The sequence below is a fragment of the Pimephales promelas genome, chromosome 19, assembly GCF_988280905.1.
Source record: "Pimephales promelas chromosome 19, fPimPro1.hap1.1, whole genome shotgun sequence".
In the NCBI taxonomy this organism is placed as follows: Eukaryota; Metazoa; Chordata; class Actinopteri; order Cypriniformes; family Leuciscidae; genus Pimephales; species Pimephales promelas.
The window spans coordinates 10,633,566-10,653,685 of NC_142787.1; the positions used below are offsets into that span (position 1 = coordinate 10,633,566).

A 20,120-nucleotide genomic window follows, 5' to 3' on the forward strand; every position below is an offset into this window, starting at 1 on the left:
GGTCAAGAGCAATCAAGACCAGACGTGTAGTCAAGACCAGAGGTTTAGTCAAGACCAACCAAGACTAGAGGTGTAGTCAAGACCAGAGGTGGGTGGAAATCATCATATTAGAGTGATTTGTGAAGGATCATGTGACTCTGAAGATTGGAGTAATGATGCTGAAAACTCAGCTTTTAACACAGGAATAAATTACACTTTACTATATATTCACATAGAAAACAGCTGGTAAAAATTAATTATATTTCACAGTTTTTAATGTATTTTTGATCAAATAAATGTAGCCTTGATGAGCAGAAGAGACTCTTTCAAAAACACATATTGAATGTTTGTCATGTCAATATAAACAATGTATTTAAAGCATTTCATTAAACAGAAGCAAGGACACATAAACTTAAACCTAAATGTTTAATAGTTTTTTATTTGCATTGTATCACCAAAGCACTTCTTTATCAAATACATGAAACTCCCAGCTTTTCTCTGGTAAGTGGCTTGTTGGTGTGATTTCTGTCAAACATTTTTCTCTCAATCTGTTCCTTCTTTCCGTCATGGCTCTGGGGTAACAGGCGCTCATGTTCCCGTCTTATCGGGTGACATTTGGCTTTTCATTACTTGTGAGGAGGATAAGAGCCGAGAGATAAGGTGTGACATTAAGAGATCGTTCATACATGTTGTGAGAGACAGACGCCAGTCAAAGGAAACACTGACAGCTGCCATCGACGAGTTTGAAGCTGAAAACAGAGCTGGAAAAGGGCACGCTCACCACAATAATCCATCCAAACACCAGCAGACAAGATTCACCTTCAAACTCAAGTTTATGCAGTGCAACATTTGAGTTTCCTTGGAAGTTTTCAGCCTGAAGAAATTTAAAAAGCATGGCGTTCATTGGGTCTGTAAATAGCTATATAAATGCAGTCCATTTACCATTTAACTATCCCTTTAATTCATGATCAATCAATTTGACAGCACTAATTACATCTTAATCTTAATTAATAAACAATCATGCCTTCAGAAAGTCAACAGGGTTCTTAGAAAGAAAAAATGGTAACAAGTTAATAACCACTTCTTGACCAGATGATGGTCATCGTTTTACTACAGATAGAGAGAGTAGAGACAACAAAGAGCAAGACTATATTAGTTCTCATCTAAGATCCGTGATGAAAGAAACCGGAGAAGCAGAAACAACAGAAATACGGAGAACAGTTTCAGAACCAGGATTAGCCTATTACACACTCACACAAAGAAAAGCCATGAAACTAAACAATTATCATGTGACTGACGGTGATTCTTTGGATCATCTCAAATAAGAAGTACATTTTTCAACTGATTTTTGCTCAAATGTGGATGATGATAATATAATTTGTCATGAAAAAATAAATAAATGAATAAAATTAAAGACATGTCTCAGAACATGAGGTGTAGAATGAGCCAAACACAAGATTTTAGGGTTTAAAAAAGGTCCATGGAGAAGAAAAGTGATTTCTCGTTCATCTCTCTCTCTCTCTCTCTCTCTCTCTGTCTTTCACCACATCTGTCCTTTCCAATCGCCCATCTGATCAGTCTCTCCCCAACAGAATCACTCACTGGTTCATTTCTCCTTTCTGCTCCATCATCCCCATTTCTCTCTCTCTCTCTCTGCAGAAATCAATGCTCTCTCTCAATTAGAGGTCACAGAGCTGCTGCTGCCGTTACACTTTTCAATTACCAGGAGGATCCAGCGGCCCCAGAGCGCACGCGCACACACATACACACACACACACACAAAATTATATTTTGCATAAAGGAAATTAAACTTATTCTTAGGGCCAGTAACAATTTTTGACATTATTTTGCAAATGAAAATGTATTTAATGTAATGAAAAGTTTCATAAATATATACGGCTATATACTCATACATATAATGTTAATTCTAATAATTATTTTTTAAATGCGAGTTAAATATACACACATACACAATAGTGTAGTATTTACTGTCTTTCTATTAGGTTGAGACACATCATTAACAATAAATAAATAAACAGAAAATGACATGTAATTTTCATGTAAATAATGCAAAAAAAAATCCTATTGTTCTAACTAGAGTCATTTTATTTATGCACAATATAATTTATATATTAATATTTCTTTTCATTTTGAAAACGGACTAAAGCGGGTTTACTTGATTATCCAGACATAATTTAATAGAAGAGTATCAAATATGTTCATCTCTCAAACATCCTTGATTGCATTATACATTTTAAAACTACAAAACATAAAACAAAGCATTTCAAGATCATCTCATACTGTATATCAACAAAGAACACACGCACATTTTCTTGGTTTTTTTTTAGATTCTTTATATTATGTTTGAAAGTTTCATTAATTTTTCTGATTATTATGTCATGACGTATGACTTCAGCATTATATTCATCAACTACATGATGCTTTAATGGTGTTTTCAGCTCAATATCTCAATCATACAGGTTTAAACCACATAAACGAATGCACTCCTAAATGGTCCTGATGAGAGGTCAGAGGTCAGGGTTTCTGGTTGGCGAAGAAGGCCTTGGTCTGCCCACAGGTGGGGTTCACACACAGCGGACAGCGGAGGGTCAGCTGACGGGAACACGACTCGTTGGACTTCAGATGAGACTGAACCAGATCAGCCAACGCCTGAGAGAACCAGAGAGACCACCAGTGCTTACATGCTTGGAGCACTACATAGAGAACACTACATACATAGACTGCACAACATAGGGTGCACTGCATAGACTGCAGTACATAGGGAGCACTACATAGAGAGCATTACATACATTGACTGCACAACATAGGGTGCACTGCACTACATAGGGAGCACTGCATAGACGGCACTACATAAGGGCCCTACATAGACTGCGCTACATAGACTGCGCTGCATAGACTGCACTGCATACGGGGCGCTGCATAGGGAGCACTGCATAAGGAGCACTGCATAGGGACCACTGCATAGGAAGCACTGCATAGACAGCACTACATAAGGGCCCTACATAGACTGTGCTGCATAGGGAGCACTGCATAGACTGCACTACATAAAGACCCTACATAGACTGCACTGCATAGGGGGCGCCGCATAGACTGCACTGCATAGACTCCACTGCATAGACTGCACTGCATAGACTGCACTGCATAGGGGGCGCCGCATAGACTGCACTGCATAGACTCCACTGCATAGACTGCACTGCATAGGGGGCGCCGCATAGGGGGCGCCGCATAGACTGCACTGCATAGACTGCACTGCATAGGGGGCGCCGCATAGACTGCACTGCATAGACTGCACTGCATAGGGGGCGCCGCATAGACTGCACTGCATAGGGGGCGTGGCATAGACTGCACTGCATAGACTGCACTGCATAGGGGGCGCCGCATAGACTGCACTGCATAGACTGCACTGCATAGGGGGCGCCGCATAGGGGGCGCGGCATAGACTGCACTGCATAGACTGCACTGCATAGGGGGCGCCGCATAGACTGCACTGCATAGACTGCACTGCATAGGGGGCGCGGCATAGACTGCACTGCATAGACTGCACTGCATAGGGGGCGCCGCATAGGGGGCGCGGCATAGACTGCACTGCATAGGGGGCGCCGCATAGACTGCACTGCATAGACTGCACTGCATAGGGGGCGCCGCATAGACTGCACTGCATAGACTCCACTGCATAGACTGCACTGCATAGGGGGCGCCGCATAGGGGGCGCCGCATAGACTGCACTGCATAGACTGCACTGCATAGGGGGCGCCGCATAGACTGCACTGCATAGACTGCACTGCATAGGGGGCGCCGCATAGACTGCACTGCATAGGGGGCGTGGCATAGACTGCACTGCATAGACTGCACTGCATAGGGGGCGCCGCATAGACTGCACTGCATAGACTGCACTGCATAGGGGGCGCCGCATAGGGGGCGCGGCATAGACTGCACTGCATAGACTGCACTGCATAGGGGGCGCCGCATAGACTGCACTGCATAGACTGCACTGCATAGGGGGCGCGGCATAGACTGCACTGCATAGACTGCACTGCATAGGGGGCGCCGCATAGGGGGCGCGGCATAGACTGCACTGCATAGGGGGCGCCGCATAGACTGCACTGCATAGACTGCACTGCATAGGGGGCGCGGCATAGACTGCACTGCATAGGGACCACTGCATACAAGTATTGATTTCTTAAACAATCTTACTGACCCACACACACACACACACACACACATACTTGCTTGTGTGTGTGTATATATATATATATATATATATATTTATATTTAAACATCAAAACCGTGTGTGCGAGTAGACATTGATATTATTTGAAACGATGATGTTATTGCTGCTGTCGAGACTCACCCTGAAGAACAGAGGATTTCCATTGAGAGATTCTGCTCGTCTGATGTTCTCTACTCCACACTGAAAACACACACACACACACAAACACGTCAACAATTAAGGCAATAATACTGCATACAATATTCAATAATACTGCATACAATTTTATTGGATCATTACTGTCCATATACATAAACAGAGACTTGAAAATGTAATAATGACTTTTTTTCTGATGACATATTCAAGGTTGTTGATGGACAAAATTATTGTATGCTTTTGTGTTACTTTTTGATTAATTGCCATTCTATAATAAGTTTTTTATGCTTTGAATAATTTTTTTTTTTAATAGTTTTGTTTTCAATTTAATTTTAAAGTTTAAGTAATTTTATTATTATTTCTTTCTTTATTTTTTAAATATTTAAATATTTAAAGTAATTCACCAAATTTTGCTTTGGCAACTAGCTGACATGAAACTTCATTTAAGTTTATTTGATTTGATTTCAGTAATTAATGTTTTAGTAATGAAAATGAGTTCTTATAGTTTGCGTTAACAATGATAAACCGGGTGACAGTATTGCTCAAATATGCACACAAATGTTATATATACACAATTCTAAATGTATATAATATAACAAAACTATATATACATACTATATTATCCACAATATTATATAAAATATATGTATGTATTGTTGTCAATATAAGTAATATAAAAGTATAATTACTATTAATAATAATAATATAAATGGTATTCATTTAAATGTATATGATATAATAATGATATACATTATAAATTATACATATTACTGTATAATTACTATTATGGAAGTATAGTTTAAATGTTTATATAACTATTACTATTAATAACAATATAAATAGTATTATTATAATTCATATTACGATAATTAACATAATATAAATATATTTTTTTCTTATTATTAATAATATAATGTAAGTATAAATAACATTATTCGCACGCACGCACGCACACAAACACACACACACACACACACACACCTCTTCTCCGAGGATCTGTGAGTACTCGATGTCGAGCTCGTGCAGTGTTTCGATGTGGTCGCTGGTGAAAGCGATGGGAACCAGCAGGAGATTCTTCTTCCCGCGCTCACACAGGCCCTTGATGACTTCATCAGTCTGCGGCCCCATCCACGGCATCGGCCCCACCTACAGGAGCCCAGCAGGGACACAATTCACCATCACACACACAGCTCTACAGGACGGACACAATTCACCATCACACACACACACAAATCATGCTTTTGTAAATCATAATTATGACATAAAAGTACAATTATGACATACCCAAATCGAAATGATAACATAATAAGATGAAATTATGATTTAAGCAGACAGACTTAAGTAAATTTCGACTTTATCTCAATAATTTATGTCATAAATGGTAAAAATATTAGTATGTCATAATTCAGATTTACCAAAGCTAGATGTGACCGAACTGGGCTTCAATACTCTAGTGCAGTTACAGCAGATGAGCACTAGATGCCTCTCTTTATCTACAGTTCAAAAATCATTACAGGAAAACACCAGGGGTGTAAAAAGTCCTCAAATATTATACTTAACAGTACAGCCACCGAGTGAAAACTTCATTCAATTAAAGGTATCTCAAATTATTTTCATGCAACTGCCAAAAACATACTGAAAATAAAAAGGTGCAAACTACTAAAATTATTTAGTAGAATTAGCAAAGTTAATTAAATTGCATAAATGATTTTGTCAGACAAACATACAGAGGTTTGGGTTAAAGGGGGAAAACTAAAAATGATAAAGATAAGAGTAAAGAGACGTTTTCGAGGTGAAACATAAAATTGTAGGGAGTACAAAAAAACAATCAAGTAAAAAAACAAGTAGTCAGTTTAACTTTCACTAGACTAGAGTAAAGTAGAGATCGCACAAAATAATACTAAAATTACTCTTTACAATCAATCATTATATGAGTTAAATAACATCTGGATGCGTGTCTCATTATTAAGTCATTTTACATTTGATTTAATTTATTTTTTTTTCTAAAATGAGATGCAGAAAAGCCAACTCAATCAGTTATGTTTCCAGCCACCTATTTTAAAGTAATCTTTATGAAGTGATCCTGACCTTTGACTGCCAGACGAGTCTGTACGGGTTACAGTGGCCTAATCGCTCCATCACCCTCTGAACTGTAGCGCCAACCTCCTGTGGGTATGGGTCGCCCCTGTTCACCACCTAAACACACACACACACTTCATTACTTTTTACTGTAAACACCAAACCAGCGCGTCAGACGTTGTGTGTGACTCACTGAAAGTGGCAGAGAGTGAGCCGAGAACAGAATCACCACATCGTCTCTCTTCTCTGGAGGAAACTTCTCCAGCTCGTTACGAATGTGATCAGCAAAACACTGGAAGAAAACACAGAAATCATCTTCAATTACAGCAAGAGACGTGACGTACTAATGATGATGACAGGGAAAGAGCAGCAAACAACTATAGGATGACAGCAAGAGTGTATTCAGATGAATTATAAATGAATAACATATTTATATTGAATAAGGCAAATGTGCATTCCAAAGAGTCTTCAAAAGTTCACATTTTGTCAATTCAAATTATTAATATTATATATATATATATATATATATATATATATATATATTAGGGCTGGGCAACGATTAATCGCGATTAATCGCATCCAAAATAAAAGTTTGTGTTTACGTAACATATGTGTGTGTAGTGTGTATAACTATTTTGTATATATAATTACACACACATGCATGTATATTTAAGAAATATTTGCATGTATATACTTTATATATATTTATACATAAATAATATTATGTATAAATATAAATATTTGATATATTAAGAACACATTTTTCTTAAATATATACATGCATGCACAAAATAGTTATACACATTACATACTCATATATTACGTAAACACAAACTTTTATTTTGGATGCGATTAATCGTGATTAATCGTTGCCCAGCCCTAATATATATATATACTGTATATATATATATAAATAATACATATTTATTTTGAATAAGGCAAATGTGCATCCAAAATGTCTACAAAAGTAGTTTTTTAAATATTTTGTCAATTCAAATGCATAGGACAAATCAACTAATAAACTAAAGTTAAAGCTGCAGTCCACAGTTTTTCATCTTTATCGCCATCTCTGTTCGAAGTCTGCAATTGCAGTCATTCGTGGAATTATCAACTTTACATGAGTTGCAGTTCGACACGACACAGCGGTGTGGATACTGTCATTCAGAATCACAAGCCCCGCCCTTACACACAGAGATTCCGGAAAATACACGGATAATGTGACTCGGCATTTGTTCCGGGATTGTTTGATTTCGGTTCATTCACACTGCCAGTGATTTTTCTGGATCTGTGAGTGCGTTCACACACAACCCGTAAAGATCCCGGAAAGACACATGACGTCAGAATGAGACGTGTAACGTACGTGTCGAAAACAGAGCAACAGTTGCGCGATGGCACAAGCGTCATCACTATGACACACCCCTTACAGCATTGGTCCTGGCTTTTGTTCACACAGCGCGTGTTCCGGGACTGATTCCGGCAATGTTACTAGGTCCCCAACCCGGGATCGATGCCGGTATCAATCCCGGGTTGTATTTGCATTCACACAGAAGGTGTTCTGGCAATTTTCCGGCAATATCCCGAAAACAATGCGCTGTGTGAAAGGGGCTACAGATTAGTCTTTTTGGAAGTGTGACCAACATAATAATTTTCACAGGAAAATGTCATCTAAACAAGTAAGAAACATCCACTTTTGTTCTGATTCTGACATTGCCGTAAATCACACTGATTAAATCTAACAATCGTTTATCATATCACATAAAACCGTGCAAATTATACTTTGTTTTCAAATTGTTAATTTTCAGCATTGCGTGACTACATGTAATGTCCTTCCGGGTGTGTATCCTTGTTTTCACATGGGTCCGGTGTCAGTCTCTTTCACTCTCTTTCAGTCTGGGTCCGGTGTTAATCTTTTTCACTCTGAAGTCCGAACAAAGTCTTTTGCATTTTACAGCGGGTGAATCTGTTGTCAGTGGTGATTGTCGTTTGAACCTTTCTGGATCCGCCATCAAATTGATAAGTTTAATTATATCAAGTGCTGTGAGAAACGGCTATAAATCTCCACCTCCAACATCCCTACACTCATAGCCTACTAGTGAGACTCTTCTTTATGTGTACACTGTACAGATGTGTGTGTGTGTACAGATGTGACGAAATGACGCAAAGACAGGCTCGAATCTCCCATGGAAATCCACCAGTACCACTGGAGTCAAAAACATTATTAGAAGCTTACCGCTTTGAATCGAGCTACGGAAAGAAGATGGTTTTGAACACTGACTGGTTATGTATTTTCTCAAATATGTATTTTGGATACTTTTTAACCCAAAAAAAAAAAGCTACGGACTGCAGCTTTAATTTACTGTGTTTATTAAACTCAGTGTTGGGAGTAACGCATTACAAAAGTAATACATTACAGTAACATATTACTTTTTGCTGTAACGCAGTAGTGTAAGGCATTACTAATCAATTTTCAGTAATATTTTACTCGTTACATGTTCAGTGAGGCTTGTATTACAGTTGTATTACAGTGTATTGTCTGCTTTTACTTCTTAAAGGCAACAGACTATGTGAAAGTTTTAAAGCAGTCTTTTAGTGCCAGTTCAGAGCGGTCGCGTCTGTAACATTGTTTTTTCCTCATAAATGCGAACACGAAAACTAAAATAAAATGAATATTTTAAGTTCTATGGAGACTGGAGAGCCAACCCTTCCTCATCCGATTTGCGCAGTGTAATTAACAGAATTACAAAAAAATATATTTTGCCTCCTATTTTTTTGTCACGCATGAATGTGCGTCTTTTCCCTAATATTAAAAATAAAACATAGACTGATATTTGTCTAATGTCTGTCCTTTAAGGAAGTAGCCTATATAGGTTTCAATACATGTATTTTCTGAGAATTTTTATTTCAAGTTTTGACTGCAAATGTCATAATGTCCATAATGCTGGACTTGCCCAATTTTCAATAATTTATCCTCAACTAGTTTTGTGGTGTAGGTCTACGTATTTTATAATGTTAACTTCAAATAATACTAATAGCCTAATTTAAAGATAAGGCAGCATTGGATCTGGACGGTAAGGAGAATAACGCTGGAGTTGGAAGAGGTGTGTCGCGATTCTGTAGGTTCGTGGATCTGAGTCGTGTGGCGAATCGCGATTTCGGTTTCATATTGCATATCGTTACAGCCCAAAAGTTAAGTTCTACTTAGTTATTTTGGTGAAAGTAACTAAAAAGTAATACATGAGTAATGTAACGCATTACAATTCTGGGACAGTAATATTGTAAGGTAATGAATTACTTTTAAATAACAGTAACAAGTAATACCTAATGTATTACAGTTTGGAAGTAACTTGCACAACACTGATTAAACTAAAAAAAAAGCTTGTTTAACAGTGTGATCATGTGTTACCTCAATCAGCAGAGGGTGTGTCGGCCACCTGTCAATCACACTCCAGCGCATCTTTGGCCTGTCCGCACGGTTATTGTAGTATCTGTATATAGCGTTCAGACTGCTGCCTGATCACACACAATGACAGATTACACTTCAGACGCTTCAGAAAGAGGATTTTGCAAAAATATGTTGTACTTACAAACCCTAAAGAGCAGATTTACTAACGGCTCGAGCCACAGATTCACTGAAGACACGCAGTGAAAAATTAGCAATGGACAGATATTTTAGCGGCCAAACTTTTTGCATATGCATTTGTGGGAAATTTCTTTTTCAGATGCTACATTTATGGGAGGAGAGTATTTAAAGAGGCCATTATGCTCTTTTACAAAGTCTTGATTGTGTTTTAGTCTCTACTAGAACAGGTTTTCCCGCTTGAATGTTGATTATTTTCCTCATATTCTCCATTGTTGCGGCTCCTCTCTTCCCAGTCTGTCAGTAACGCTCTGTTTACTTCCTGTCTCAATGAAGCCCCTCCTTCTGAAAAGCACACTGTGCTCTGATTGGTCGGCTGGATCAGAAATGATTGTGGACTGATTGGTCGGCTGGAAAGTGTGTTTGGTAAAATGTCCCGCCCCTTACCATAACCACCAGTTTAACAGACTACTAACTAACTCAACCAGGCCCCGCCCCTTTATTCTGTGTATGGATTGTTTAAATCAGATTAAATGATTGTATAATATTAATAATGATTAAATTATTGAAATGAAATGATTTGTATTTGTAATGTCATTCAGCCATCTCTCTTTCTACAGTCTTTCTTCAAATCTCCCTCTTGTCATTATAAGTGGAAACGCCCCCTACTGCTGATGGGCTCACTCTCTCTCCTCCCCATTATAAGTGGAAACGCCCCCTAGTGCTGATTGGCTCTCTCTCTTCTCCCCATTATGAGTAGACATGCCCCCTACTGCTGATTGGATCGCTCTCTCTCCTCCCCATTATAAGTGAAAACGTCCCCTACTGCTGATTGGCTCTCACTTCTCCCTATTATGAGTAGACACGCCCCCTACAGCTGATTGGCTCTCTCTCTCTCTCTCTCCCTCACATCATGAGTGGACACGCCCCCTACTGCTGATTGTCTCTCTCTATCCCCTCCCCATTATGAGTGGACACGCCCCCTCTGCTGATTGGCTCTTTCTCTCCTCCCCATTATGAGTGGACACACCCCTACTGCTGATTGGCTCGCTCTCTCTCCGCCCCATTTTGAGTGGACACGCCCCCTCTGCTGATTGGCTCGCTCTCTCTCATCCCCATTATGAGTGGGCACACTCCCTACTGCTGATTGGCTCGCTCTGTCTTCCTCCCCATTTTGAGTGAACACGCCCCCTCTGCTGATTGGCTACAAGGGTGTTCTACTGCTCGGTTCGATCCACTTCCAACAAAGAGTTTCTCAGAAATCGCTTACTGCGCCTTTAATTTGCGCATTGTCAGTAGATCAGCCCGAACTTTCCACTCCCGTCGGTGGTTTTATGGGACTGATAATTTGCCGAGTTTGATAAATCTAGCCCTAACTCTTTTAAAGGCTTTTGAAGAGTAAAACAGTGGTGTATGCCAGTGGTTCCCAACCTTTTTTGTCTGAAACCCCCTTTTTTCCCCAAGAAAATATTTTAGGGCCCCCCTTCACATTTAATGATATTATCGCTCTTGTAAGCTTGCAAAATATCTTGTTTTCAAACAAACGGTATGTTTACTATAACCAGATATGTTTATGCACAAATAATATAGCCTATAATATTGAAAATACAATGACAAAAACATCAGTAGGCCCTTTGTAATTTAAAAACATAGCCTAAGAGATGCCTATATATTACCCTATTTGAAATCTCAAAACAAAAAAAGGTAAAAAAAAGAAAGAATAGTCTATTATTAAGTGACGGCTGTATGGGGCCTCAATACTTGTAAGTTATTTGTGAGGCTTTATTTTTTTTACGCTTTTGCCGTTATAGCGAGCGATAATAAACTTGCGTTTGTTAACAGAATAGCGTGTCTTTCGGGAGAACTTTGTAGCCGAAACTACTTCTCTCTGTGCTATGACGAGTCACGAAGGTACTGGGCTACTCCGCAGCGGCAGCGATCCAAACCAGTGTAAAATAGTCCCAATGTAGGTGTACCATAGTGGTTCAGGATAATACAAAAACACGGATTGAAAAATGTATTCATGATAAACTCGCTTAACAGAAAAAAAATGTAAGGAATTTTATTTAATGCTAGTTGCTCAAAACTTTTCAAAATATGACGCGACCCCACCACCGAGGTCGCAGAGCCCTCCTTGTGGGCCGCGACCCCACTGTTGGGAACCTATGGTGTATGCGATTGCGACCGCACCTGTGGTAGAACAGCTGTATTGTGGGTATTGTGTAAAGGCCACGGCTCTCTCCACTCCATCCTTCTCCATCTGCTCGATGGCTTGCTCAGTCAGAGGATTCACGTACCGGAAACCGATGTAAAACTTGTGTGGAGCTACACAAACACACAGAGACAGATGATTGACATTGATTATCACTGGCACAATTCATCACACACATTAATTATCACTGGCACATTTCATCACACACATTAATTATCAATGGTACATTCCATCTAATATTACATCTTTAGATTGTCAGTGTCATTGAAGGCAAGTAAAAACTTTTTTTTTTTACTTTGTTGATTTTTGTTCAACAAAAATCTATTTAATTGTTGATTGCTAGTTGCTTAGTTTATTCTGCAGTTTTTATTCTATTATAATTACTTTTATTTTGCACCAGTGTTATTAATATTTTGAAATAATATTTTTATTTTTCATACTAATGCTAGTTCAATTTTAAGTAATTTCATTATGTGCTTTGTCATTTTATTAAATATTGCCGTTTAGTTTTCATTAAAGTTTTAGATATATTTAGCTATTTATTTCCAGTTCATTTTATTCCAGAGCTTTTTGCCAAAGCAATATTTCTTATTTTTGTTTAGTTTAAGTTTTTCAACTAATATTTATATATTATTTAATTTCAGCTTTATTTCAATTAACAAAAATGTTTTAATAGTTTTAGTTAACAGTAATAATCATGTTTTGCACAATTACGTTTTTTTAATCTCTTTTGTTGACATTAGCAGAGTTATTTTATTATTATACTATTTCAATATTTTACTATAAATTGAGAGTTAATTTATCAGTTAATATTATTAGTTCATTCATTTGTTTAACACTTTTCAATTCAATACATGATTTGGAAATTCAAGCATTTTGCTGTAAATATTTCATATTTCATGCTCAGAATCAAATCATAACTTAGTTACTGGCACATTAAGTTGTATTATTAACATTATTTGAAATATTAATTAGCAGATTAATTAATCAGCTGCTATAATTTATTTTTAATTATAATTTTATTTAATTATTTCTTGTTCTTATTGTTCATTTATTGTCCTTATTTATACAGTTATTTTACTGTACACTGAGAGTAATTTTTACACATGATGTTTCGGGATGACATTACAGAATATCGTTGGAAATATTTCATAACAGGTTACTGTGGATCATAACTACATCATAAGAAAAACTGCAACCTTATATAAAAAAAAAAAGGAAAATGGCGCTTTTCAAGTAGGAAGTCCCACTGAAGTCATTAATAAGTTTATCAGAGGTGTGTGTGTGTGTTTCACACTCACAGGGGTGTGTGAGACACTCCTCTGAGGTTCATCTATCATTCACTCACACACTCTTATCAGCACTAAACACTGACTGCACATCTTTTCCACAAAGATGACAGTTTGTCAGCTCGTCTCTGATAATTTTGCGATCCGTTACAAAAGACACTCGAAACCATCAGACTGTCTCAATGCAAAGTTTGGCAGCATTAGAATTTCAATGTTGCTTTGATATGTTCAATATTTTATATGCCACAGACCTCACAAACAGAACCTATGTGTTTTCATTTATAAAGACACAATTATTTGTTAAAAAAATACTGTGTATAATACAAATATTTCTATTCGACTTTAAAAATAAAGCTTCTTTATTGGTGTCGATGAAGAACTTGTAACATCCTTAGAATCCTTCAACTGCACAAAAGGTTCTTTTTCTCACATTATTCGAATGTTCTTAGAGCTAAGAAAATTTGTTCTTGTCATCGCTGTGAAAATTCCATTCTGGAATCTTTATGTTTAAGCGTGTATTACGTTTTTTATACCGACTATGACTGTTCTGTTCGATTTTTTTGTTTTTATGTAAACTCAACTTAACATTTTTTTTATTTGTACAATTGAAGGCCTGTTAATACATTTCATTAATAATTTATTTGAAAACTTGCTTTTTTGCATAATCTATTTTTTTTTAAATCTCTTTTGTTGATATTAGCTGATTTTTTATGATACTATTTCAATATTTCAGTTAATTTTATCAGTAAATATTATTTGTTCATTCATTTGTTTATTTAATAACTCAACACATGATTTGGAATTTCAGCACAGTTACTGGCACATTAAGTTTTATTATTACTATTTAGAAGATTAATTAGCTGATTGGCAGATTAATTAATCACCAGCTTTCATTTATTTATTATTTTTATTGTTAACATGACCAGACTGATTTATTGTCTTTATTTATACAGTTATTTTGCTGTACATTGATAGTCTTTTTTAGTTTTGATTTAATTTAATCATATTTTTTATCTTTATTTTCTTCAGACATTTTTAAGTGAGACTTAAAGGACCAGTTCACCCAAAAATGAAAATTATCTCATCATTTACTCATTTTTACTTTTCTCTTTCAGCCGATCATATAAAATTAAATGATATACGGGCTCTTCCAAGCTTTGTAAAAGCTCCAAAAAGTGTGTTTATCCATCATAGAATCCATCCATACGACTACAGTGGGATAAACAAGGCCTTCTAAAGCAATCCATATTTCAAATTTCCATATTTACAATTGAAACGAGTGAAACATTGGTAAGGCGTCTGTCTCTCACCTGTCTCCGGACACATCTCATCCAGGAGCTTGACCATGCCTTCGCCCTGCATCATGGTCCAGGCTTTGATAGGAGAGCCTCCTCCAATCTTGCTGTACTGCTCCTGGATCTTCGGTGTGCGTCTCTTGGCAATGAAAGGGCCGAGTTTACTAAGACACATGGGAAACGCACACATTTGAGGAGGTCTGAAAGACGCAACACTGATTTGTGTGTGATTTTTATTCATTCTTACTTTTGCACAGGGAGTTTCATGAGGTCTGTGTCCAAGAAGAGCCGTAAGAGGAAATCATGCACGTCTTCCAGTTTCTCCGGGCCGCCCATGTTTAACATCAAAATCCCAGTTTTGGGTTTTCTGCAGATTAAATGAATGTTTGAGTCGATCAGTGGTGCGTTTTTTTTTTTTGAAAGCATTGTGAGTTACCAACATTTGAGTCACAGACAAGTTGAGTTAAAAAAGTAGCAATAAAACAAATAATAAAAGTACACAACAATACATTCACACAAAATAAAACCGTAGTTACAGACCATCTTAAAGTCCCCCCTGAGGTGAAAATCCAGCTTTTAATGTTGTTTATGAGTCTATGTGTTGTTTTTAATATGCTTTAAGACAAATCATGTGTACATTCATAAGTCGACAGCATTGCTGAGTATTTTCTGCTTAAAACTGCAGTGAACCAGTGATGCGCGGGTTGATCCGAAATGAGCGGGTGCCTGCGGTCACCCGCGGTTACCCGCAGTTACGGGTCATCCAAAAATGTTTTTAATGATATTCGGGTCGCGGTCGGTCGGGTCGTTTGAAAAAAGATGCCAATTAAACATTTGTATTAGTACTAGACACAATTTTTGATGAAATATACAGCCCTACACATTATTGGCTGAATAACTGGCACGAAGATAACACACAAGCTCAGTCTAAACTGTTCTCGGTTCTATATTAGTGATTCGAGAACCGCTGTCCCTGTGCGTTCGGTATACGCAGTATCAGCTGCTCGTGCTCATCACTTCTCTCAACAGTGGCACCAACATGTCTCGGTTCAGTGAACTGTTGGAGTTACTGGAGTAAAATAGAATTCAGGATATTGATTTATTTCGATTCGGAGGCGACTGTCAGGCATGTCTGAAAGGAAGTAACTAACTTGTGGATCAGCACTGACGCAAGATGCGAACTGTTTCGAACGATTCAGTTCGATTTAGTGTTCGACCGGTTCACTAAAAAGAACCGGTTCAAAAGAACGATTCGTTCACGAACCGGCCATGTCTATGATCACTACAGTCTGCAGAGATGGAGGCGGCAAGAGAAAAGGTGAAGACTGGGGAGTGGAAGCTCCGCAAATACACAAATAGAAAGAGTAAAAGTGTGGGAGACATTTGCTGAAATAATGAAATATGATGACCAAAGTGCTGGCTTTGCCTTTGTTATGTGTAGGCCAGGCCTACGTCTTCTTGCGATGCTGTGTTGTTACACGTCTATGGCCCAATAACGCTCCGATGAGCATTTACTACTTTTAAAAAATGCGGTCAAGAAGCGGGTCGGGTACAATATTTTTTTACTTTTTTTTGCGGCCCGAGTTGCGGGCGGGTAGTTGAAAACGTTGGTCGGTTGCGGTTTGTTTATACATTGACCCCCCGCATCACTGCAGTGAACCAAAGACAGTCTCAAAAACATCGCTGGTGTTTCTGACGTCACAAACGACCTTGTAACCGATCAGTCAACCAGTGGATCTCTGAGCTGAGGGAGTGAGTGGAGGAGGGGCTCATTTGCATATTCATAGAACTGCGAATGCTAAATGAGGCAAGGGTGTCGAGTTACATTCAAGATATTTTATGGCATGAAGGAAAGAAATGTTTAAATATGTCATTTTGGTGATTAAAGATGAGTTTAAGGGATACAATTATTGACTACATGGGGACTTTATTATTTATTATTATTGACTACAGGGCAAACTAGCCAAAACAGGAGTAATACTTTTTCTAGTCCCTTCTTAAAGTCTGGTTGCAGAATTTGGACAAACTGGAGGCGAAATAAATAAATATATAAAGATATATAAAGATTGAACAACCCTTAAAATTTCAGTAGTCCAGTCAAGATGAAATAACGCATGGATAAATGGAAGGAAAGCAACCATCCGAGCGGAAAAACACTGATTTAACAAGTTTAACGAGTTTATTTGTTTATCAAATACAAGTGCCGGGTTAAAAATGGCTCCCAGATTTTTTGCGAAGTGAAGTGTCTTCGGTATTTGTTTGCACTTTAGTCTTTAGTCCAACTTTTAACAAACAATCAAACAAAGACGGGAGAGATATGTCCTTCGCATCTGATTTTATTAGAAGATAAACCTGAATGTCGTCTGCATAACAATATTGTATTAAATCTGACGCAAAATACAAAGAATATTGGATAATGGAGGAAGATTAAAACCGGGCCTAAGACAGAGCCCTGTGGCACACAATGACTTTAGATATTCACAAACGGTGAGCTCGTATTAATATGAATGGGAGCTAAAGCAATGTGCAATATCACAGAATAAGCCCCACCTTCTAAATAAAAGAGCCAATGGGTATTTGGTAAAGCTCAGATTTCATAAGTAATAGTAAGCTTGGTGAACAGCTTTGGAGAACTTCCTCATTCAAAGAGACACTTGCATGACTGAAAGTGAGGTGAACACACTGATCAAAAGCATAATTAATAGATGTTTTTCTACAGGACTAGTGTTTGTGTGAGTTCTGTTTTTGAGAATGTGTGATCAGGTGATTTCCCAGCAGGCCTTGAGGCGCACAGGAGGAGGAGAGTGTTCAATTGTACCTGTTCTCTTGAGTCTCTGGAGTGGGTGAGGTGGCGAACGCAGCGGCCGTCGACTGTCGTCTGAGAAACACACTCGTGCACTGACTCACGGTGGGACTGCACCTGACCACTGACACACACACACAAACGACCAGAGCATGTGCACATGAACACATGGTTTTGCAGATAAAAAATATATACAGAATATATTTTACATACATATATAAATAATATAAACTTTTAAATTAATATTTAATTAATTAACTTTAAATAATATTAAATATAAACATAACTTTTGCATGAGTTTTGATATTGAGCACAAATCCACCCACGCCTTGTTAAAAACATGTATGATATCAAAAATACATTGAGTCTTCATTTGACTAATTTTTTTGTTAATTTAAAACAATAAATCCAGCATTGATAATCTTTTTTAGTGTGAAAGGTCATACTTTATTTTTTTTTATTACGAAGACTCAAAACTGCATAAATAAATACATAAATAACATGAAATAAATAAAGGAATACATGACTTGATAAAACCATACAGTGGATTTTTAACTATATTTTATATTTAGGCCTATTGGTTTGGATTTATTTTTTAAAGTTTTACAGATTAAATTAATTTATAAAAATATATATTTTGCATTTTGATATGATTTTCAATGCAATTAAGCAATTTTTTTTAATTTAATTTCATTACTTATTTTATTCATAAATTATGCATGAATGTACTGTTAAGGCATTATAAATATCTATATGCAAATTCTGCCTTTATGTGTTTTTTTTAAGTCTATTGTCTATGTAATTTATTTCTTGCATTTTTATTTTTAAATATTGCATTATATAATTTTAACAGCATTGGTCTATATTCTTCCAGACTGAACATCATTCCGGTGGCATGTTCTGATATGATAACTAGAAATACACAAAAGCGTATAGACCATTTCACAAGATGTAAACAAGACTGGTCCAGAAACACTTCCTGTTTCAGTTTGTAACTGTTTTCTTTATTTCACATGTAAATAAAACATCTTAAAGATGTTTGTTTAACTTTTTGATTCAGTTTTAAATGTTCTGTTGGTTGTATTTTATCCCAGCTTTTTTGTAGTGTTAAAAAACTGAAACAGGAAGTGCTTCTGGACCAGTGTTGTTTACATCTTGTGAAATGGTCTATAATAATATCGCCCGTGTCTCGTGTGAGAGCACTGCAGTAGCGCCCCGCGGCCGCTGGGAGTCGCTGATGGCGCAGTTACGCAAGTTGTGAAAGCATGTGTTGTGTAACATGATGTTTAACGCCCCTGAAACTTTAACTCCCGCTTTTGGTTCACGACTCGCTCATGTAAACTTCGTGCACTCATTTTGAAAACAGCAAATGAGCATATGTGTTATATGAGAATATTTAGCGAAGAGGTTAAAAGTGTTGAAAGAAACCAGACCAAAGTCATCGAGACACTTTAACCTTCATGAACAGAGCTGACATAAACACAGCTCATTTCAGCCCTCATACCGCTCTTTCTGCACGATTAATCACAATTATGATTGCATAATCGTCTCAATGTATGAATGTCATGTGTGTAGTTAGATTCATAAACACTTACGCTGCATCAGCCGGCACGCGCCTCCCAAAACCGCCATTATTTACCGCTCGGATATAAAATCTCCTCGTATTCCAACGGCAGATAACACAGAAAAGCTTGAACTGAAGATTCAAAGCGCTTTGCTTGTCTCCATAAAGCAATGAAATTCCGATATAGAGCTGCTGAACGGTGTCAGTGTTATCATGGCGTGATGACGTATGCCACTGGCCCCGCCCCCGTCCCGCCTCCGCGTACGCACACACCCTCTCTCACGTCACCACACCAGGACAGGAGTGAGGGGGGGGGGGGGGGGGTTGTGAGTAAAATTAGCTTATTGCTTCATTTGCGCCAATCAAACAACACAAAAAAAACAAACTTTGACAAGCCACCCAAGCATATATAGGCCTAATAATTTAATTTGTATTTTTTTTTGCCTATAAAAACGTAATACTGTAATACAAAAATAATGGACAACACGAGACAAAACAAATACAATTGTATTACTTTCACCCTATATTTACTGTATTATTTCCTGTTTTTTTGTTCCTTTTTTCCCTTCCCATAATATATATATATATATATATATATATATATATATATATATATATGAAGAGTTCAGATGCAAAAGCCTCTAAATGCCATTTGAAATTTTCTTCTTTAATGATGATTTTTATCAAGCTTGTATATTTAAGTTCAGTGATTTCACTTAAATGGCAATGATAATTACCTATTAATTGTTATTTAAGTGAAATTACTGAACTTAAATATACAAGTTTGACAAAAATCATCATTAAAGAAGAAAATTTCAAATGGCATTTAGAGGCTTTTGCATCTGAACTCTTCATATATATATATATATATATATATATTTTTTTAACGTGCAAATAGTTCTTAAATATATACATTTATGCATATGTAAAATAAT

At 37.2% G+C, this 20,120-nt stretch overlaps 1 protein-coding gene across 1 annotated transcript; it reads right to left on the minus strand.

The window, feature by feature from the left end:
- Positions 1-1,948: 1,948 nt before the first annotated feature.
- Positions 1,949-19,421, minus strand: fech (ferrochelatase). Its single transcript, XM_039653900.2, has 11 exons — positions 19,217-19,421; positions 17,637-17,745; positions 15,066-15,185; positions 14,834-14,982; positions 12,213-12,347; positions 9,849-9,955; positions 6,639-6,737; positions 6,455-6,562; positions 5,348-5,512; positions 4,352-4,411; positions 1,949-2,649 (listed from the first exon to the last, which is right to left on the minus strand). The coding sequence occupies exons 1-11, from the start codon at positions 19,251-19,253 to the stop codon at positions 2,515-2,517; spliced, it is 1,224 nt and encodes a 407-aa protein (XP_039509834.1). The 5' UTR covers positions 19,254-19,421; the 3' UTR covers positions 1,949-2,514.
- Between the last annotated feature and the right edge of the window lie 699 nt (positions 19,422-20,120).